This window comes from Podarcis bocagei, assembly GCF_964188305.1.
Source record: "Podarcis bocagei genome assembly, chromosome: Z".
NCBI lineage: Eukaryota > Metazoa > Chordata > Lepidosauria > Squamata > Lacertidae > Podarcis > Podarcis bocagei.
The window spans coordinates 43,057,245-43,079,562 of record NC_138140.1 but is presented as its reverse complement, the minus strand read 5'-3'; the positions used below and the strand labels follow the sequence as shown (position 1 = coordinate 43,079,562).

Here is a 22,318-nt window from a genome sequence, read left to right as displayed (position 1 = left end):
ACGTGGCCCTCCAGCTGTTTTGGGACTACAACTCCCATCATCCCTGACCACTGGTCCCGTTAGCTAGGGAAGATGGGAGTTGTAGTCCCAAAACAGCAGGAGGGCCAAGTTTGGCCATCACTGATGTAGAGGGTAGAGTTCAAATTGAAGTATCACAGAGATGCAATGGATAATTTAATTCAGTCTGCATTTAAAGGAGCCCACCTAATGGACACTTTCTGAAACAATGCACAAACTGAAACATAGCTGTCCTTTGAAACTTGCACTTACCTGAATTTTGCAACACAGTTCTCCAGCCAAGTAATGTATACAAAGCAGGGTAATGTGCATAAAATGCAAATAGGGGAAATAACATGCAAAAATGCATATTATGCATTATATACACTCTATTGCAAAAACGATGCCATATTTCATACAACTGCATGTATAAAGAGAGAGGCATGCTGAAATGCTAGTGAATTTTCATGAGAACTTGTTTTTTTACCCCCCCCCCAAAAAAAATTGCAAACTAATGTAGAGAACTGAACTCAAGATTTAATTTATGTAGCCCCTCCACTTTCATCTCCAGCTACTATTTTTTTCATTGTGAGCAGTTAAGCAATTGCCTATTATATAATAGCTGCTGAGCAAAGCAGCTGTTCAATAGTGGAACAGATTCCCACAGGAGGTAGTGGACTCCCCTTTCTTGGAGGTTCTTAAGCAGATGTTGAGTGGCCATCTGTCATGTGTGATCTAGTTGAGATTGCTGCATTACAGGAGATTGGACCAGGGGACCCTTGGGGTCCCCTCCAACGCTGCAATTCTCCCATCATTGCTTAAGTCTCCTCCTCCCCTGGGTCTTCCCCAGGCAATCTGAGACTCGGTTGTAGTGCCTGTCTTTGCTCCTTCCTCTTCATACCTTCAAGGGTTTTTGGAGACCAGAAGGTAGGGGGGTTGCGGCAGGAGAGGGAGACACCCATGGCTCTTCACCAGCCTGACTCCTCTCTGCCTCTTGGCCTCCCTCCACCCCCCGCTTCAGCCTCTGCCTCTGATTCTGGACTTCTCTCTACCACAGACTCTCCTGGCACTGAGCTGTGGTGCCTGGCACTCCCCAAGTACCACCACATCCTGCCTCCATTTTATCATCATCTGAGCCCTCCCTTTCGGCAGCAAGCCTAGTTGAGCTGTGAGCCGTGCTGAGCCACAAACACTTAACAAGTCTATTATAGGGAGATGTGTAAAAGTTGTTCATGCCCCCCCCTTTTTTTATTCTGAGAGCTTATTTACAAACTGAGAAAGTCTGACCCCCTTTTTCACTGATCTTTTCATAATAGCATTATCAGTTTTTCTTCCTGGCTCTTGCTTTGATGGCCACCTGTTGCTATTTTCAATACCCTTCATCGTAAGAGTGATTCCCACTGTGAGAGGCAATTGGCCACTTGATCTCTGAATGAAGATATGCTTGCAGCAGTGACACATTTTTGCTGTTTGTTTTGAAAGCTAAACCTTAGTCACTTTAAATGTGCCTCTCCCAGCTATTTGAGGCATAATTCACAAAACTGTAGCTCTGCAGACAAAATTACATTAAATGGGTCAACTGCGATGCAAAGTCAATGTGTATACTGTAAACACACCAAAGCACACTTAAGGATAAGTTGAGCAGTTCACTTGTAATGTGATGCACTTGCAGTGGGGAAGCCTAGCTGCCTATCAACTGGCTAAGCTGGTGTGCTCAGGGGATGAAGCTACTGGAATGTTTGCAGACCTGCTTCTGTAAGGGAAGGGAATGTTGTCAGTTTCGGGAATGAAAACATGCAGGTCCCCAAGGACAGAAGGACCACCTGAGCAGTGGCGTAGCGTGGGGGGTGCAGGGGGGCCGGGCGCACCGGGCGCAACATCTCGGGGGTAGGGTTAGGGGGCGCAAATCCACGGGTTAGGGGCGCAAATCCATGGGTTAGGGGGCGCAAATTACTTGCCTTGCCCCGGGTGCTGACAACCCATGCTACGCCACTGCACCTGAGAGAGTTTGATGCAGTTTGATGCAGTAAACTAAACTGGATGCATAGGTTTGCAGTTCTGCTAATCCAAATAAGACGAGCCTGCTGGATCAGGCGAATGGCCCATCTAGTCCAGCATCCTGTTCTCATGGTGCCCAACCAGGTCCCTTTGGAAAGCCCCAAAGCAAGACCTGTGTGCATGAGTAGCTGACCTGTACAAATCAGCATGTGCACAAACATTTGAACACACGCAGAGACACCTCACCGTGTACAGTGCAACGTGTGGACACAGTGCATTTCTTTCGTATGGTGCTTCCGTGGATGGGATCTTGGGGAGCTCTTGTTAGAAACGAACGGCAGGCTGAATCCTGCCCCTGTTTACCCACCCGTGTTGTGGGGTTGCTTCGGCGAGCTAACTGAAACGAGGAGGTGGACCCAAACTCCAAGCGCTTCCCTCGTCCTGCAACTCGCTCGCAGCAACAACACATTATAAAACTGCCTGGGTTTTGTAACCATCCCGCACGCCGCTGCCCAATGAGCGGCTGCAGCGGGAGGAGGGCGGGGTGGAGAGAAGGAAAGCGAGGCAGACAATCACATTGGCCTTTTGATTTTTACATAAGTATTTTGCATAGATGAGGTACTTTCATGAGGGGCGTGTCTGGGGAGGGAAGCCGGCAGAATGGAGGGGCTGGCGCTTCCACAGAAACAGACGGGCAGCAGCAACAGCGCGGTGTAGACGCTGCCTCTGTCTCCTCCAGCTTGTCGCGCTCCGCGGCGCCACTTGAGCAGCGTGCCCGCCCTCGCGAGCAGAAGCCACCCACCGCCTCCGCTCCAGCAGCCCGCCCAGTCATGGGCTCCCCGCAGCGGCAGGAGGAGCAAAAGCTACCAGCTCTAAGCTTGGCTGCCGAGGCTCTCCAGGCGAGCGGTTCAGAGCGCTCTTCTTCCTCGGCTTCCGTCGCCCCCTCTGCGTCCTCGCGGCCGCCAGAGACCACGATGCGCCCGCCCGAGTGGCAGGGGATGCTCCAGAGGGCAGAACGGTGGCTGGCGCAGAGCGGGCAGCTCCCCGAAGTCCTTCAGCTCTGTCAGCTGGCGTCGGGCAACACTCGGCTGCTGCGCGCGGAGCAAATGGGCGAGCTGGTGGATTGCATGGCGCGCAGCATCCGATTGAAAAGCAGCTCGGCGCCGGTACGTGAATGGGAGGTCTTCGGCTGCCACAAATGCCAAGGTTTCCTCTACGAGCCTGTCTCGTTGCTCTGCGGCCACACTTTTTGCAAAAAGTGCCTGGAGAAGGAAAGCGGCCAGGCGGCAGGATGCAGCATCTGTCCAGAGGGCAAGGGCGCTCTGCCCCGGCTCCGGATAAATGTCGTCCTCAGCAACCTGTTGGCCAAATGCTTTCCTGAAAGAGTGAAGGCTTCGCAGCTCCGGAGTGAAGGGAATCTCTTATATAAGGAGAAGAATTTTCAGGCTGCCCTTCAGAAGTACAACGAAGCAATCCGATTAGGTAAGTTACCTTGCGATGCGCTCCGTAGCAGTGGCGTAGCGTGGGTTGTCAGCACCCGGGGCAAAGCAAGTAATTTGCGCCCCCTAACCCGTGGATTTGCGCCCCCTAACCCGTGGATTTGCGCCCCCTAACCCTAACCCCCAGATGTTGCGCCCGGTGCGGCCGGCCCCCCCCCCTGCACTCCCCACGCTACGCCACTGCTCCGTAGGTGAGGTGGGCAGTGGATTACTCAGCGCCACCTTTTCTTTTCTTTTCTTTTCTCTCTCTTCCTCTCGCTTAACCAGGGACCTGTGGGGTTGTATTTCTGCTAGCCTGTTCACGCGTGAGCGTAGAACGCGTTATTCCCTTCCTTTCTTGCTGACTCGCAAATGAGCGTGTGAGTTTCCTCGCTTTGATGGGGGAAAGTGGTATTCTTGGCGGGGTAGGGGGGTGGGGTTGAAACTTTTCTCCGTGTTTTTATCTATCTGGTGACTCGTGCACATGTGCAAGCTACCACAGGAAGTTTCCGTTTCCTAGAAATAAATACTCACGTGTGAACCAGCTCCTTGTCACTCCTTTGACGTTTCCCGTTCTCCTTGCAACTTCTTAAACTTTTCTGAGGGACACAGAGGTGAAGTGGCCAGCTGCTGTTATTTGTTAAACTGGCCCTGCTCTCCGGCCCTGTCTTGTATCCTGACAGGCAGAAATTCAACCGGTACAGCTCTTGGCAATATGTAGAGCTGCTGCTGGGGTGTGGGTGGGTGGGTGGGGGTGTAAAGGTATAGCAGTATATCAGTAAAAAAGAAGAAGCCAGCAACCTTATACAGAAGATGTGCACCGATTGTTATGAATCTGAGTTTATTGTACTCCAATCGCAGCTTGTTTTGACAGATTTAGTATTGGTGTTGGGTCACTATTGTGAGTGCCTAAACAAGGGCTCTGTTTGCCGTGTATGTTATCCAGGGCAGATCAGTGTAACTGCTTGTGCATAGTGTGGTACCTGGTGAGAGTGCACATTCATACAACCAATGTACCCCACATCTACACCTGCCATGTAAGAAAGCTTTTCTTGCCTGTTGGCAGGATGGAATAGAAGGTAAATACAAACATGATAAATTACAGCTTAGTAACACTGATTCAGACCTTCAAGGTAGTCTTATCACCACTATGCTTCTGGCCGCCTCTCATCTTTGTATAAAGCCAAAGTGTATTAAAAGAACGACAGGTGTGTTTCCTCTGGGATGCTGACGGTATCAATTAATGCGATGGGTTTCAACCTGAATATCTTGGTCAGCTTATACTGCCGGCCACGAAATACAGTGGTACCTCGGGTTACATACGCTTCAGGTTACAGACTCCGCTAACCCAGACAACCTCGGGTTAAGAACTTTGCTTCAGGGTCAGAACAGAAATCGTGCTCCAGCAATGCGGCAGCAACAGGAGGCCCCATTAGCTAAAGTGGTGCTTCAGGTTAAGAACAGTTTCAGGTTAAGAACGGACCTCCGGAACAAATTAAGTACTTAACCCGAGGTACCACTGTAGAAGGGGATCTAAGTACCTACCCCCCTCCGAGGGGTGTAGCCTGCAAGGTCTTTAAAAGGTTCGGCGTGACTAAAATGTACATATGCTGATTTATATGAATAGCTACAAATATCGATCTGTAAGCTGCACGGTGCTTTGTAGCATGCTGAGCTGCTCTATAAACAAAGTTGTTGTTGTTGTTGTTGTTGTCGTCGTCGTCGTCTTTTTTTTTTTTTTAAAAAAAGCTTTTTTAAAAGTAGAGGAAATGACAGGAGATCACGTAAGTCCCTGGACCACGCACACGATTAGCAACACCCCCTAACTAGCATCTAGCCCAGGAACGGAAAGGGCAATGAACCCTGGATGTGTCTTGTCCACCAGGCAAACCCTCACCTTTGCATCCTCACCAAAGTCTTGTCGATTCCGTCCGAAGTGAAAGTAGGTCAGGAGAACAGTAATGTTGCATAAGCATAGTAGCCCGGTCTTAATTCCCTGCCCCCTTCCTATGGAATGGTTGTGTAACGAAGCACAGGTCGCGTTTTCCAAAGCATCCCACTGGCGGTCTGATCATATTTAGTTAAATTGCCAATGACTCACTGCTGTGGTCTCTTGCTCACTGGAATTAGATTTTATTTCTAGATATGAACAGTGGCTTTTTGTCTGCAAAGGATCCCCCCCCCCCCGCGCCGCCGCCGCCGCCCCACGCATTTCTCTTTAAAGCAGCATGCAAGTTAGGATTAATAGACACTGTTGAATTGAGTGAAATACCTTTTTAAGAAAGTATTGATTGTGCCAAATCGAAGGGGTCAGTGTCAGTGATTTCAGAAATTGTGGAAGCTTTTCCATAAAGAATCTTGATTTACCTTTTCTGTAGCAAGAGGCTTGACACATTAATCCTGCTGGCTTTTTTTAAAATCCTTTTTCTTTTGGCAAACTATTGCGTAACTTCCAGAGTGGTAGCTGTGTTAAGTATTTTGCAGCCAGAGAGAGAGAGAGAGAGAGAGAGAGAGAGAGATCAGAGGTTCTTTGTGGCACCTTTTAAAGATGAAAGGAAAATTCTTGGGATGCCATGAAGTTTTTGTTGTGTTTAGAAAAAAAAATGTTGAGCCATAGAGCATCATCTGTAGTGAAAATCATAATATCATATAATCAAATCATCAAATCATGCAGCCATACCATGTAACCATAATATCAAGCAATCGTTCATACAGCCATAAATCATAATAATTTTATTATTTATACCCCACCCATCTGGTTGGGTTTCCTCAGCCACTCTGGGCGGCTTCCAACTGAATATTAAAAACAATACAGCATTAGACATCATCACAATATCATACAGCCATAATATCATACAATCATAATTTGACCGTGCATTTGACATGAGTGTTTTAGCTCAGTACAGTGGTGCCTCTGGTTATGTACTTAATTTGTTTCAGAGGTCCCTTCTTAACCTGAAACTGTTCTTAACCTGAAGCACCACTTTAGCTAATGGGGCCTCCGGCTTCCGCTGCGCCACTGCCACATGATTTCTGTTTTCATCCTGAAGCAAAGTTCTTAACCTGAGGTACTGTAACCTGAAGTGTATGTAACCTGAAGCGTATGTAACCCGAGGTACCACTGTAATCTGACCTGGTATACAACAACTTCCTGTGTCCACTAATTGGTCTCCCTCATCCTTTCAAAACTGGTTTCTTTTTTAAGGAAGATGTTAGAGCATCTGCTTTGTGTGTGAAAGGTCCTGGGTTCAATCCTTGGCATCTCTGAGTATGGCGGGGAGAGAACCCTGCCTGACACTCCGGTGAGACATTGTCAATCAGCTCAGTGACGGATTTACGTATAAGCTAAACAAGCTATAGTTTAGGACCCCCCAACAAAATTTAAAGGAAAAAAAACTGGATGTACATTTCCAAAATATAAGATTAAAAAACAAATAAAATAAAACCTACATACAACAACAGTGTTGTGTGGGCTCCTATGATGTACAGTGGTACCTCGGGTTACAGATGCTTCAGGTTACAGATGCTTCAGGTTACAGACTCCGCTAACCCAGAAATAGTACCTCGGGTTAAGAACTTTGCTTCAGGATGAGAACAGAAATCGCGTGGCGGCAACTGGAGGCCCCATTAGCTAAAGTGGTGCTTCAGGTTAAGAACAGTTTCAGGTTAAGAACAGACCTCCAGAACTAATTAAGTTTTTAACCTGAGGCACCACTTTACATATTTTGTTATGTGCAAATGGCTTTAGATACACATTAGGTCCATAAATTACCATATTGCATATATTCAACACAAAAAACAGCGGCAATTTGTTGTTGACAAAGGACAGCTGGTCATATAAAGGGCCCCATTACCTTCAGTAGCTTAAAGGTAAAGAGACCCCTGACAGTTAAGTCCAGTCGCAGATGACTCTGGGGTTGCGGGGCTCATCTCGCTTTACGTGCCCAGATATCGTGCGGACCCCCCTGGTTGAAATTATCAATTTGTCCCTTAACACAGGGACATTCCCAGGGGAGCTGAAGGAAGCAATGGTGTGTCGGCTCTTAAAGAAAACTTCACAAGATCCTTTAGATTTATCCAATTATCACCCAGTTTCAAATCTCCCATATCTGGGTAAGGTAATTGAGAGAGCAGTTGCTGAACAGCTTGGCAGGTTTCTGGAGGAAACATTGGCTTTAGATCAATTTCAGTCCGGATTCCATCCTGGTTTTGGAATCGAGACGGCTCTGGTCGCCCTAACAGGGGATCTCCGTAGACAACTGGATCGAGGCGGGTCAGGACTGCTGATTCTCTTAGATTTGTCAGCAGCCTTTGACATGGTCGATCATGATCTTCTGGACCACCGCCTCGCAGACGTGGGGATACAGGGCATAGCCCGTAAATGGCTGTGCTCTTTTATCTCTGGTTGGGGACAGATGGTGGCACTAGGGAGGGAGATGTCATCATGTCACCCCTTGGTGTGTGGAATGCCGCAGGGCGCAATCCTCTCCCCGATGCTTTTTAACATCTTTATGTGCCCCCTTGCCCAGATTATCCGGAGCTTTGGGCTGGGTTGTCACCAATATGCTGATGACACTCAGCTCTATCTGCTGATGGATGGCCATACCAACTCGATCCCTGACACACTGACCAGATGTTTGGAAGCTGTGGCTGGATGGTTTCATGGGAGCCGATTGAAACTAAATCCTTCAAAGACAGAGGTCCTCTGGCTGGGTCGGGATGGTATGGGGATGAGGGACCAACTCCCTTCTCTTACAGGGGCCCAATTAGTGCCATTGCCTTCTGTTAAGAGTTTGGGTGTAATCTTTGACACCTCCCTTTCCATGGAGGCGCAGGTTACAACAACAGCCAAGGCGACATTTTTCCACCTTTGCCGCATCAAACAGTTGGTCCCTTACCTTTCCCGCCCCGACCTGTCCACAGTGATCCATGCGATGGTTACCTCCAGGCTTGACTACTGTAATTCGCTCTACGCGGGGCTGCCCTTGAAGCTGTCCCAGAAACTCCAGCAGGTGCAGAATGCTGCAGCGAGGCTCCCCATGGGGTCTCTGCCATGGGAGCATATTCACCCAGTGCTTTACCAGCTGCATTGGCTCCTGGTGGAGTACAGGGTCAGATTTAAGGTGCTGGTTTTGACTTTTAAAGCCCTTCACGGCCTAGGACCCTCGTACCTACAGGACCGCCTCTCCTGGTATGCCCCACGGAGGACCTTAAGGTCCACATATAGCAACACCCTAGAGGTCCCGGGCCCTAAGGAAGTTAGATTAGCCTCAACCAGAGCCAGGGCCTTCTCAACACTGGCCCCGGCCTGGTGGAATGCTCTGTCTCTTGAAACCAGGGCCCTCGGGATCTGATCTCTTTCCGCAGGGCCTGTAAGACAGAGTTGTTCCACCTGGCCTTTGGCTCAGAATCAGTTTGATTCCCTCCCCCTCTTTCTTTTTCCTTTCTCCTATGAAGAGATTGCTCCCGAATTGTTTTAATGTTGTATCTTAATCTTTTAAATTGTATTTTAATCAACTTGTTTTTATTATTGGTTGTTAGCCGCCCTGAGCCCGGTCTTGGCTAGGGAGGGCGGGGTATAAATAAATTATTATTATTATTATTATTATTATTATTATTATTATTATTATTATTATTACTATTCTTACTGGACGAGGGAGCTGATGTTTATCCACAGACAGTTCTTTCATGTCATGTGGCCAGCATGACTAAGACGCTTCTGACGAAACCAGTGCAGTGCACGGAAACGCCATTTACCTTCCCGCCAGAGCGGTACCTATTTATCTACTTGCACTTTGACGTGCTTTCGAACTGCTAGGTTGGCAGGAGCAGGGACCAAGCAACGGGAGCTCACCCCGTTGCGGGGATTCGAACCGCTGACCTACTGATCGGCAAGCCCTGGGCTCTGTGGTTTAGACCATAGCGCCACCCACGCTTAGGCCTCATCAATCCTAAATCTGGCACTGATCAGCATAGTCAACGTTGAGCTGAAAGAACCAGTAGCCTAGATGTACCTACTAGGCAACTGCCTTCATTGCAGGGGGTTGGACTAGATGACCCTTGGGGTCCCTTCCAACTCTAAAATTCTATGCAGTTTAAGTAGTTCTGTCCCTATAATTCCCAAAAGAAAAGCTTTGGGTTTTCTTATTCTTGTATGCTACTACAGCGACAAGAATGTTACTCGCCCTCAAAATGGAAAGATGCAGAAATCCCATCAAAGGAAGATGGATACAAAAATGTACGGAGTATGCAGAAATGGTGAAATTTACCGGAAGAATAAGAAATCAAGATAACAAACTTTTTCTAAAAGAATGCAAATGGTTCATTAAATATTTACAGATAAATTGCAAACAGATAAAGAACATTGGCGGGATTCTTGTAATAACCTGCAGTTTCATAAGAGTACATATTTAAAGTAGATGAATAAATGAGCAAATTAAGTTATTTTGGATATGTGGAAGATATTAAAAATAAATTCAAGGAACCCCAGAAAGGGGGAAGGAAGTCAAGTTTTGAAATGTTAAAATGTTTGTAAAATTAGTGAAATGTATAAACCTGAAAAGCATAAATAATAATAATAAAACAACTCTATGATTCTACATTTTATGTGGATGGTGCTGTTTCAATTGCATTTGCAGCAGCGCCTGCCTCTGAACATTGCAAACAGAGGGAGGGGAGCACTGTTCAGACAACTGGTTCCTGTCACTCTTATGTAAAGTTTATATTGCATAGAACACACTATGAAAAACACTGTTTTAAAAATCAGGAATTTCATGTTTTAAACGTCACTGTCTGCTAAGGTAGACTTTTTTGATCCACCCTTTTGTAGAAATAACAGAACCTTCATTTCCTCCCCATTGATTTATAGAAACTGTGTGATCTTATAGCTTTGTCATCACCTGTGTTTATGAAACTCCTGAAGAGCTTGTGTAAGACAAACATGATGGCTCTTATAACACCAGTTCCTGAGAGCTCCAGTTAATTTAAAACTTAAATAATGGATGTTTCCAAGACGTACCAGAGACGAAGTGATTATGAAGGATACTGTATACATCAGAAGTGCCTATGGTTCTTGTTAATAGTTGTACTGAGTCAATGTTTCCATTACTTCCAGAGCCCAGTGATCATTTGTCATACAGCAACCGGTCCCAGGTTAACTCACTTTTGAACTGTTGGGAAGAAGCTTTGAAAGATGCAGAAATGGCCTGTAGTCTCCAGCCAACGTGGATAAAGGTGAGTGCCGGTTTCAGATTCACATCTTTTTTATTTAACTGAGCAAATTGTCACTGTCCGTGTCACAGTGGAAATAAATGTCTCTGCTTTATGGCCAATTGGCAATTCCTCAAACAGGCCAGCAGATTGTGCGCAGTTAAATTTGTGATGGGAAATATGCAGTGGTAACTTCTGAGATATAAAGGAGGCCTGAGCTTGCAAATAACTCCACGCAAGTTACTAGTCCACAAACGTTTTGGTAAAGGTAAAGGTAAAGGGACCCCTGACCATTAGGTCCAGTCATGGCTGACTCTGGGGTTGCGGTGCTCATCTCGCTTTATTGGCCAAAGGAGCCGGCGTACAGCTTCCGGGACATGTGGCCAGCATGACTAAACGGCTTCTGGCGAACCAGAGCAGCGCACAGAAATGCCATTTACCTTCCTGCTGGAGCGGTACCTATTTATCTACTTGCACTTTGACGTGCTTTCAAACTGCTTGGTGGGACCGAGCAACGGGAGCTCACCCCGTTGCGGGGATTTGAACCGCCGACCTTCTGATCGGCAAGTCCTAGGCTCTGTGGTTTAACCCACAGTGCCACCCGCGTCCCCCAACGTTTTGGTAGTTTCTGGCAAATTGGTGGCCTGAAAGAAAAAATCAAGTTATCAGCTACGTTTACAAAATATTCTTCCTTGCCTAGCCACTTGGAGGTAATTTTGCTCACTACAGATGACCTAGTATGGCAGCGGTGAGGAATCTGAGGCTCATGGGCAAATGCAGCTCATTAGATATCTTTGTCTGTCTGTCAGGACTCTCCATAGGCTACACTTCCTCTTCCCAGCCCTCACACTCCTTGAGTGGTTTTGCCTGGCTGAAATTTGTCCTTGATCTCTGATAATGCTTTGTGCATGCATAATTTTGCCTCAGGCCTTGCCCACCACTGTCATGTGGCCTCCAGAAGACTCCTCAGAAGGAATGTGGCCCTCAGTAAGAAAATGTTTATCGGCTTTTGTGGTATAACAGGGCTGGTGCACTTGCCGCCTTCAAGATGCTGGTGCACAAACTATAGGTCTTCTCTGCTGTATCCCCGGAAGCACAGGAAGGGCTGTAGCTGGGTGGCAGAGCTTTTGCTTCACATGCAGAAGGTTCCAAGTTCAATTCCCAGAGACTCCAGGTGCGGCTGAGAGAGACTCCCTCTCTGGAACTCTGGAGAGCCCTTGCCAGTCAGTGTAAACAATACTAAACTTGATGAACTAAACAATGGTCTGACTCTGTACAAGGCAATTTCCTGTGTTTTTACTGCATGTGTTTAAGTTGTTAGGTGAGCCTAGGAAAAGGCAGTGATGACTCCCTTCCTTCTTGCAGGGTCACTTACGGAAGGGACAAGCCCTTGTTAAACTTGGGAAAACAGAAGAAGCGTTTCAGGCCTTTTTATTCTCCCTTGCCTTGGATTCTGGGAACAAAATGGCCAGATCAGAAGCTCAAAGGGTGAGTCTTATGTATCTTTTTATCTGATGTCCACATCTCTAACCGTAGCACCATCTCCTATTTTAAGAAAGAAGCCAACCTGTAGCTTACCATTTTATCAGTTTATGGGATGTGGTTGTGCTTCATTATGCTCTCCACTATTGTATTGTCTGGGTGAACCTTATGTAAGTTATTTTGGAGCAGGGAACTGTCACCATCTTGTTGCCATATGAAGCTGCCAAGCACATCGGTGGTGCTGTGATGGAGAGGTCACACCGAGTCCTTCGCAGTGCACATGACAGGCAGGCAAAATAGCAAATCAGATGTTTGTTCAGCCATCGGTCTTGCCCCTTTTGCACCATGCTCACTTTTTAAAATGTAGGGTGTTCACTTCAATTTTGATCCCCACCACTTCATCAATAATACTTTTAAAAACTGCTTCGGGGATTGGTGGTGAAGTTGGCATGGATCTTTGTGACTTTGCAAGTTCACCTTACTTGTAACTGTATCCTGGTTGCCCTACATGACTCCACCTTTCCCCCATCAGCTCCTTCTTCAAAACCCACCTTTCCCTTAGAAGTACTTAGCATAACCCCAGAGTTCTCATGCCTCACATCTATTGCCCATGGGTTTCTAAAGTAATTGCATATTGTTCCCGTGTCTGCCCTCTGCATCCATCTCCCTAATGGCACTGTAAAAAACAGCCATAATCATGATTTTTAGTCCACTTTTTGTCAGCTGTCATATTAAACCTCTAAGCCAAGTCATGTCATCATGTTGTAAGATTTAAAAAGGGGTAGAGATAGCTTAATTATGGTGATGTTGGTGCCATCAAATGCACACAGTTTTCCTCCCTGGGATGAACTTTGAAAAACCAGTTGCACAAGGTTTTTGGCATGATTCAGGCTGAACTGGGGAAAGCTGGCTGTGGGGAGGAAGGCTGCCAGTTGGCTAGTGACTCTGATGTCACCAACCCGCCACTTCTTCTTTTCTTCTTGGCAGCCCCTGGAGCAATTTTGCAACTGGTTTTAAAATTAACTTCCTTTTCTTGGTAAGGTGAAATACATACATATATATATATTGTGTATATATATATATATATATATATATATATATATATATATATATATACCGTATATATATGCCAACTTTTTGTATCTTGGCATGTCCCTTTCCCCCTGCCTCCCTGCCTTATGTGCTGTCATTGTGCCATGTGCTGTTTTTGTACTGGTGTGTCTCATTTCAGTGCTGTTCCTCAGCACAACGCTGCAATGAATTGCTAACGTTCATTTTCCAAAGTTGCATTGGTGACAGGGCATTGTGTGAAGGAGGCTGCATTTAATGATAAAAGTAGCCTTTGGGTGAATTGGATGACAGTCCTCAGAGCACAGCACAGTGAACTTGTCTGATTCTTCACTAAGGCTGTTTGGGCAGTTGTGACACTCTTCTTTCAGAAGTGCTCGGACTGAACCCATGAAGCTGAGCTCATCCTAGCTGGTTGCTTAGTTTATAATTGCCATCAGCCTAAGAAGTGGGTTGTGTTCAGTGACATGATAAAGTTCAGGGAAGTAACCTGACCTCCCTTCTACCTTGGAATTCCGGTGTGGAGATTGGGAAAAGTCTCTGTTCCATATTCAATGCCTGTTTATTACAGTATATACCTTTGCTCGCAAGGGCTCTTTAAGTCACCTCCTTCTCCAGTGTAAATAACTAGAGGCTCTGGCAGGATTTGCTGCTTGAGTATCTTGAGCAATTGGCATTCAGAAAAACGAGCTGCAGGTAGGGGAGGTAGGGGTGTGGAGCCTATGATATGGTCAGACTCCCATCAACCATGACCATTGGCCGTGCTGGCTGGGGAGAGGCATCTGGAGGGGCACAGGTTCCCCAGCCCTGAAATAAAGTGTGGGGAGGAGGTTAAAGAGCCCTTTGGCTTGGGTCTTAGGTAATATGGAAGCAAATAAGTTTCTGGCCCTCTAGCCCTTGCTCAATTCAGAATATTGCCTCCGGGTTTCACAAATACTGTTTGTTCAGGAATATAGGGGAAAGGAGTTGGGAGACATCTCAGCCAAGAGAAACCCGTACTGCCCTGTGACTTGGTCACACCACACAGTGTGCATGAGGCTTCCACTGTGCAATTCAAGCTGGGAGGGTTGCGGCAAACTGCACTGGGCCCATGCAATGCAATATTGATGCCAATGGTTGGCGTTAGCTTCTTAGTCTCATGAGATGAGAATGCAAAATTGCAGGTAGGGGATAAATGGCCCTCCAGATGTTGCTGGACTCTAGCTTGGATAGTGGTCAAGGTTGATGGGAGTTGTAGTCCTTACAACTTCTGGAGGAACTGGGCTCCCTATCCCTGATGTAGAGGGCGGAAAAAAAGGATTGCCTCTAAGAAACAAAAACGTAGGAAGCAACCTCATACCAGATCAGAGTATTTGTCTGTCTAGCCCAGTGTTTCCCAAACTTGGTTCTTAAGCTGTTGTTTTTGTTTTTTTTTTATAAAATTTTTTATTGCGTTTCTTTCCATAGGTTAACAAATTAGTTTACATAGCAACATGCAAGAGACATTTTTTTTTTAAAATATAAGAAAAATAAAAAAGAAAGAAAAACTAAAAAGATTAAATATCTTTCACAACGTCCTTCAACAATTCACTTTCTTTTGGACCTCCTCACATCCTCTCAACATTGCATTCATTATTCTAACCAGTTCAGCAATTTGTTATCTTGTTTCACATCTTATTGTACCTTTGAGTTTATTATGTTACCAATTTCAGAAGTTTGTAATTTGATTTTAACACTTTTAATAAACATAATATTTTGTTTCTAATTTAACTCGTTTTTTCTTCATTACTTACTTTATCATTTACTTAGATAAATTGCAGAGGCGTAACGTTTCTTAATCGTGCACAGTCTTAACATTCAAACAACTTATAATATTTCTGCAAATAGTCCTTAAACTTTTTCCAGTCCTCCTCCATTGTTTCTTCGCCCAGATCTCGAATTCTGCCAGTCATTTCTGCCAACTCCATGTAGTCCATCAGCTGCGTCTGCCAGTCCTCAAGTGTGGGTAAATCTGGTGTCTTCCAGAACTTTGCAATAAGAATCCTTGCTGCTGTAGTTGCATACATAAACAAGGTTCTATCCTTCTTTGGCACCTTCCGGTCCACCATGCCCAGGAGAAAGGCCTCTGGTTTCTTGGAAAAGGTATATTTAAATACCTTTTTCAGCTCATTATATATCATTTCCCAGAAGGCCTTTACTTTCGGGCAGGTCCACCAGAGGTGAAAGAATGTCCCTTCTGCCTCCTTACATTTCCAACACTTATTATCAGACAGATGATATATTTTAGCCAACTTGACTGGGGTCATGTACCACCGGTATACCATTTTCATAATGTTCTCTTTCAAGGCACTACATGCCGTGAATTTCATACCGGTGTTCCATAACCTTTCCCAGTCCTCAGACATAATGTTGTGTCCTACATCCTGTGCCCATTTTATCATAGCAGATTTCACTGTCTCATCCTGTGTATTCCATTTAAGCAGCAAGTCATACATTCTCGAAAGTACCTTAGTCCTTGGTTCTAATAACTCCGTCTCCAGTTTCGATTTCTCCGTCTGGAAACCCACTTTTTTATCCATTTTAAATACCTCTTGAATTTGAGCATAGTGTAACCAATCTCGCACCTTACTTTTTAATTTATCCTGGCTTTGGAGCTTCCAATTGTCTCCAACTCTTTCAATTAATTCCCAATATTTTGGCCAGTAGGCCTCCATATTGGGCCTTTTTTTTAGAGATCTTGGCTTCCACTGGTGATAACCACCTCGGGGTCTTACTTTCTAATAAGTCCTTATACTTCATCCAGACGGCAAAAATTGATTTTCTGACAATATGGTTTTTAAACAGTTTGTGAACCTTCGCCTTGTCATACCACAAGTATGCATGCCAACCATAAACATTGTCAAACCCTTCCAGATCTAGGACATCGGTGTTTTCCAACAAAAACCAATCCTTCAGCCAGCAGAAGGCTGCAGCTTCGTAGTATAACCTTAAATCCGGCAGGGCAAACCCCCCTCTTTCTTTTGAGTCAGTTAGTATTTTGAATTTTATTCGGGGCTTTTTGCCCTGCCAGACAAACTTAGAGATGTCCTTCTGCCATTTTCCAAAACATTCCATTCTGTCCACGACCTGAAGGGTTTGAAATAAAAATAGCATTTTTGGCAAAACACACATCTTTATAGCTGCAATTCGGCCTGACAAGGTAAGTTTCAGTCTTGACCAAATATCCAAATCTTTTTTAATTTCCAACCAACATTTTTCATAATTATCTTTAAATAGGTTTAAGTTTTTGGTGGACAAAGAAACCCCCAGGTATTTCACTTTTTTAACCACACTTAGCTCTGTCTCTTTCTGGTACCCCTCTATCTCTGTAGGTGTCAAATTTTTGACCAAAACCTTAGTTTTTTGTTTGTTTAGCTTAAATCCCGCCACCCGACCAAACTCCAAGATAAGTTCAAGAACTCTTTTTGTGCTAGATTCTGGCTCCTGTACTGTCAAGACTAGGTCATCTGCAAAAGCTTTCAGTTTGTATTGTTTCGCTCCGACCACTATACCCTGCACCAGCTGGTCCTCCCTGATCATATTCAGCAATACCTCCAGAACAGAAATAAATAGCAGAGGGGATAGAGGGCACCCCTGTCGTGTCCCTTTTTCAATTTGGAGTTCCTCCGATACCACATTGTTCACTATCAGTTTGGCTTTTTGTTCTGAGTAGATTGCTTCTAATCCATTTTCAAACCCCCGTCCCACTCCCATCCCTTTCAAGTTTTTCTTCATAAACATCCAAGAAATGTTGTCAAATGCTTTCTCCGCATCAATAAAGATTAAAGCCGCCCTTGTGTTTCTGATTCGCAACAGCTCCAAAATATCAATAATGTTCCTAGTGTTGTCAGACATGTGTCTACCAGGGAGAAAGCCTGCTTGGTCCTTGTGAATTACTTCATTTAGTACATTTTTAAGTCTGTTCGCTAAAATATCTGCAAATATTTTGTAATCCACATTCAGGAGTGAGATGGGACGGTAGTTCTTAAGCTGAGTCTTTTCCCTTTCTGACTTGGGTATCAATGTGATAAATGCTTCTTTCCACGTGTCCGGTGCCCTCCTCCCCTCCATAATCTGGTTACAAACCTCCAACAACGGTTGTATCAAGAAGTCCTTCAACGTCTTATAATATTTGGAGGTGAGTCCATCCGGGCCTGGAGATTTGCCAAGTTGCATGTTTTGGATGGCACCTTCAATTTCCTGTTGAGTTATTTTGCTGTTAAGAATTGATCTTTTGTCTTGACTTATTTTAGATAATCCATTTGTCCTCAAAAATTGGTCTATTTCCGATTCTTTCTGAGGCCCCTGTGCATAAAGCTCTTTGAAGTATCTGTGGAAGCACTTTCTTATTTCTTCTGGTTTCTGAACTATTTTTCCTTGAATCTCCAAGTTTGTAACCGTATTTAACCTTTGTCTTTTTTTCAACTGCCAAGCTAACAACTTTCCACATTTGTTTGCTGATTCAAACGATCTCTGCTTCATTTGTTTAATTTTCCATTCAATCTCTTGATTGATCAGTTTTGAATATTGTGCTTGATGGAATTTGATCTCTCTTAGCACCTCTTTTGACTTTGGTTTGGTTCTCAACTTTTTCTCTCCTTCACTAATTTTCTCTAAAATTTTTTCCTTTTTTCCATTCCAAAATTTTCTCTTTATTGTATTCTGTTGTATCAGAAACCCTCTCATTACAGCTTTACTTGCGTCCCAGATTGTTCTTTTCTCCACCGTAGTGTTCAAATTTATTTCAAAATAGTCCTTTAGCGTTTTTTGGGCCTTCTTAACAATCTCTTGATCTCTTAACAAGGTGTCATTCATTCTCCATCTGAAGGATCCAGTTGGGATAAGTCTCAGTTCCATTTTCAAGGCATTATGGTCGGAGCAGGTTTTTGGGCAGATTTCCACTTTTCTTGTTTTCGGTGCCAGCCCTCTAGATATCCAAATTTGGTCAATTCGTGTCCATGACAGATGGGCCTCAGAAAAGAAGGTTCCTTCTTTACCCAAGGGGTTCCTTGTCCTCCAGATGTCAATCAAGTCCATATTGTCTGTCATTTCAAAAAAAAGTTTTAGGAAGTCTGCCGTCTGTTGTTAAGTTTTGATTTTGGGATTTATCCATATTTGTTGACACCACCCCATTCATATCTCCCATCACAAAAATATTTGAATAGTCCAAATAGTCCATCATTGTCTCATGCAGCTTCTTGTAGAATTCTGATTTTCCATCATTTGGCGCATAAATTCCTAATATCAAAATCTTCTCCCCTTGTGTTTGAATTTCAATTGCGAGAATTCTTCCATGATCATCTTTAAATAGAAATTTTGGTGACAGGTTCTCCTTTGCATAAATTACAACGCCTCTTTTTTTAACTTTGTCTGATGAAATAAATTCTTGGCCGAGTCTTTTGTTGATTAATACTTTCCTGTGGAGCCTAGTCACATGTGTTTCTTGAAGGCATATTACATCCAATTGTTCTTTTTTTAGGATATGAAATATCCTCCTTCTTTTTTCCGGAGAGTTCCCGCCATTTATATTCCAACTAAGTAGCTGCAGAGACATCCTGTTCTAAGATGTTCTTAGGATGAGGTGCCTTCCTTTTGCTCAGATCCCGAGGGTGCAGGCGTTGGCCCGCCTCCAGGCAGTATTGGTGTTGGTAAGCCTGGAAGCCAATCTACTCCTTTTTGGAGATCTTCTCCGTGGTCGTGAAGGAACTTTTGGTTATCTTCAGGTGTTCTAATTTTAACCTTCCTTTCTTTGTAAGTGAAGGATAATCCTTGTGGAAACTCCCACCTATAGGGAATTGCGTTGTGTCTCAGCAATTTTGCTAGTTCTGTATAGGTGGCTCTGAGGTCCAGCAACTGTCTCGGAATATCTCTGTAAATTTCCACCCTTTTGTCTTGTATTTCAATTGCTTTTTTGAAGTGAAGACCTAGGATCTTATCTCTCTCTTCCTTTGATCTTAAAATTAACAAACAGTCCCTGGATCTGTCTTTCCTTACCAATCTTCCCAGTCTATATGCCGAGACAATCCTGAAATCTGTATCTTCCTTTAAACCCCAGAACTTCGAGAATTCCTGTGTCAAGTATCCAATCAAGTCTCCTTGCTCGAGTTCCGGGATGCCTCTCAATTTGATGTTGCTCTCGCGATTTTTCAGTTCCACCATTGACAGATAAATTTGTTGTTCACCCACCTGTTTGTGCAAGGGCTTGACTTCTCCTTTTATTTCTTCAACTTCTTTTTGTAAGGCTCCCACTTTCTGAATTGCTTCTCCGGCTAATTCCCGATTTTCCGCTGTTGCTCCTTGCAAATTCTCTATAGCTTGCGTGTGCTGGGAAACTTGTTCAGTCAATTTTTGAATTGAGGAAGTCGCTTTATCTATTTTCAAAGACTGGTCGTCCACCTTCTGGTTTAAACTTGATAATTGCTCCAATATTTGTTTTAATAGTGTGTCTGACCCACCTGCTGCCATATCTTCCTCAGTGAGCTTCTCGGTTATTTCCCCTTGCTCCCTTTGAGTCACCAGTACAGCTGGAACCGACGATCGGCGTCCTTGGGTCAGTGTTGTTTGTACAAATTGTGTTGGTTTTCTTTCCTTTTCTTTTTCCTTGGCCTCTTTAGATTCCTTAGCTTTAGATGCTCTTGTTCTCCCTGCACCACTCATTACACATCTGTCAGTGTTCAAGGTCAGATTGTCTATTGTTCCATGGGAGAGACAAATTCAGTTATAAACAACCAGTGAAGTGGAATTCAAAACAAAAGTCAATTCCCAGGATTTTATAATCCGAAAGCCCTGTAGGGGGAGTGCCACCAGGTTTCAAAGACAAAGAAGGAAGTAATCCGCCATTAAGCTGTTGTTTTTGGACTATAATTCCCATCATCCCTGATCACTGGCCTTGCTAGCTAGGGATGATGGGGGTTGTAGTCCAAAAACAGCTGGAGACCCAAGTTTGGGAAACCCTGATCTAGCCCAACGTTGTCTATGCAGACCAGCAGCTGCTCTTTGGGCAAAGGAATCTTCCTGTTGCTACCTGATCCTTTTGACTGGAGAGGGAAGGGGCTAATGATTATTATCCAAAGGAGCCAAGGGCAGCAAAGGTACATGCAATAAAATATATTTAAAAGAATTCCATTACAGGTGTAGACTTTGAAAGCTTCCTACTTAAAAGTCTTATTGAAAGAGGGGATGGCTTCTGGTAGCTGCCAAAAAGGCAACAGAAGCAAGCCTTGGATTATTTTAGGAGCCCAGGAAATAAAGCAGCAGAATTTTCCAGCCTCTGATTTTATTTTTATGCTGAGATAGCTTGCAGTTAATAGTTTTCAGATGAATCAGCATTCTTTTGATGCTGGCACTTAACCAGTGGTTTTCACATCTTTGTGAATCTGTTGGCGCTCTCTCTCTCTCTCTCTCTCTCTCTGAATGTATGATGATCCCATTTTGGAATGTAAAAGCACACAGCAAATCTTGCTTTGGTGCAGAGGATTAAACTTGATGCATACCTCTGTTGGATTTCATTCAGAGATGGGATGCACAGGCTTGGCCCATCCTGTTGAACCTTGGGTTTAGATTCCTGCCCACTTCGTGAAGCTTTGAACTATGTTCTAATGCTTATCCCAAGAGACAGGGAATGTGCTCTAGCTTAACCCACCCCACAATGTGGTTGTGTAGATAAAAGTAGGATAACCCCAGGTATGCTCGCCTCTTCCCTTTGAAAGACAGGTAGGATGCAGGTGTTTAAATTTTTAATGGTGTGGGTAGAACACAAGTCAAATCTGCCCTGCCCTGTGGTCAAACCCAGATGACTGAAAATTGTTTTGTTTTTTGTTTCGTTAGGAGTCTGCCTATTAAACAGGAAGTGTATGACTATCAACCTGTTGGCATTGACAAGATGAGTTTGCATTGCAGCAGCCTTTTGTGTGTGTGCTTTTCATAGCTTAACTGTTCCGCAGGGAAGCTTAAAGAGCACTTCTCTCCTGAATACCCCAAGCCTCAACATCTGTTGCTAGCTTACACTAAATAAGATCCTTGTCCCAGATACCCTTGTATTGATGGCCATGACTGACAATGGCTCTCTGGAGCCCCTGTAGAGCTTTTCCATCACCTGCTGCCACATCCGCTTCATACATTTAAAGCATATTTCATGCTCAAGAATTATAGGAACTGCGGTTTGTTAAGGGTGCTGGGAATCGTAGCTCTGTGAGAGGGAAACTACAGTTCCCTGGATTCTTTAGGGCAAGCCATGTGCTTTAAATGTGTGTTAAATCAAATGTGCATTAAATTTATAGTGTGGATGTGGCCTAGTCCTCAGAAGTGGAAATGCCAGGAATTGAACGCAAGACTTTATGTGTTCAAATTAAGTAATGAATTGTGTGTGTGTGTGTTTGTTTTATATCATAGCTTCTACTTAATTTAATTTCGCGTGTCCCGAGGGATGCTCAGGAACGCATGCCTGATATCCTGCAGCTGGTATCCCGTCACCCTAAATTAAAAGGGAACCTTTTAAGTTCAGCACCATCTGAAGGCACCATCCATAGCCTACAAAGTTTGATCCAGGTAACACTTGTCTGTGATACTGTCCTTGTATGTTAATATTTGGTTGTGGAGGGGAGGTGGTTGCGCAGTTTGCTGCTGGGTGAGTGTGTAGGGTCATTGGCTTGATGCATGAGTGCATGCTGCTGACCACCCTGAGGTTTTATTAGCAAGGCACATGGGGGTTCTAGTTTTATTAACAAGACGCTCATGGTGTTCTCTGAGAATTGCAGCCAGTCATTAGGGTAAACCTTGGCAGAAAGGTTGGGATTGAAGACTCATTAAACTGGGTCTTATTTCTTACAACTTAAGAGTCTGGCTGGTAGATCAGACCCAAATGGTCCTAGGCCTCCCGCCTCCTTCCCAAAGCCTGGTTTGTGCTTTCCCAGCTTTGTAAGGAGGGGGAGGGCTCTAGGACCCTGTCACAATCCTTGTACCTCCTTCCTAAGGGGGGGGTCATTACCTGCCTTTGGGAAGGCAGTAAGATGAATGAGGGGTGTCATAGTACCCAAGTCCCGCCATAGCCAGGTTCTTCTGGGAAATGT

At 44.6% G+C, this 22,318-nt stretch overlaps 1 protein-coding gene across 2 annotated transcripts in view; it reads left to right on the top strand.

Annotated features, from left to right (window-relative positions):
* Nucleotides 1-2,256: 2,256 nt before the first annotated feature.
* The window catches only part of LONRF3 (LON peptidase N-terminal domain and ring finger 3), a 44,292-nt gene continuing 24,230 nt past the window's right edge, over nucleotides 2,257-22,318 (top strand). For both annotated transcript variants that reach the window (XM_081179008.1, XM_081179007.1), the window contains exons 1-4: nucleotides 2,257-3,477; nucleotides 10,588-10,706; nucleotides 12,048-12,170; nucleotides 21,642-21,797. In XM_081179008.1, coding sequence (XP_081035134.1) covers nucleotides 2,622-3,477; nucleotides 10,588-10,706; nucleotides 12,048-12,170; nucleotides 21,642-21,797 — 1,254 coding nt within the window. In that variant the 5' untranslated portion in view covers nucleotides 2,257-2,621. The remainder of the gene's footprint in view (nucleotides 3,478-10,587; nucleotides 10,707-12,047; nucleotides 12,171-21,641; nucleotides 21,798-22,318) is intronic.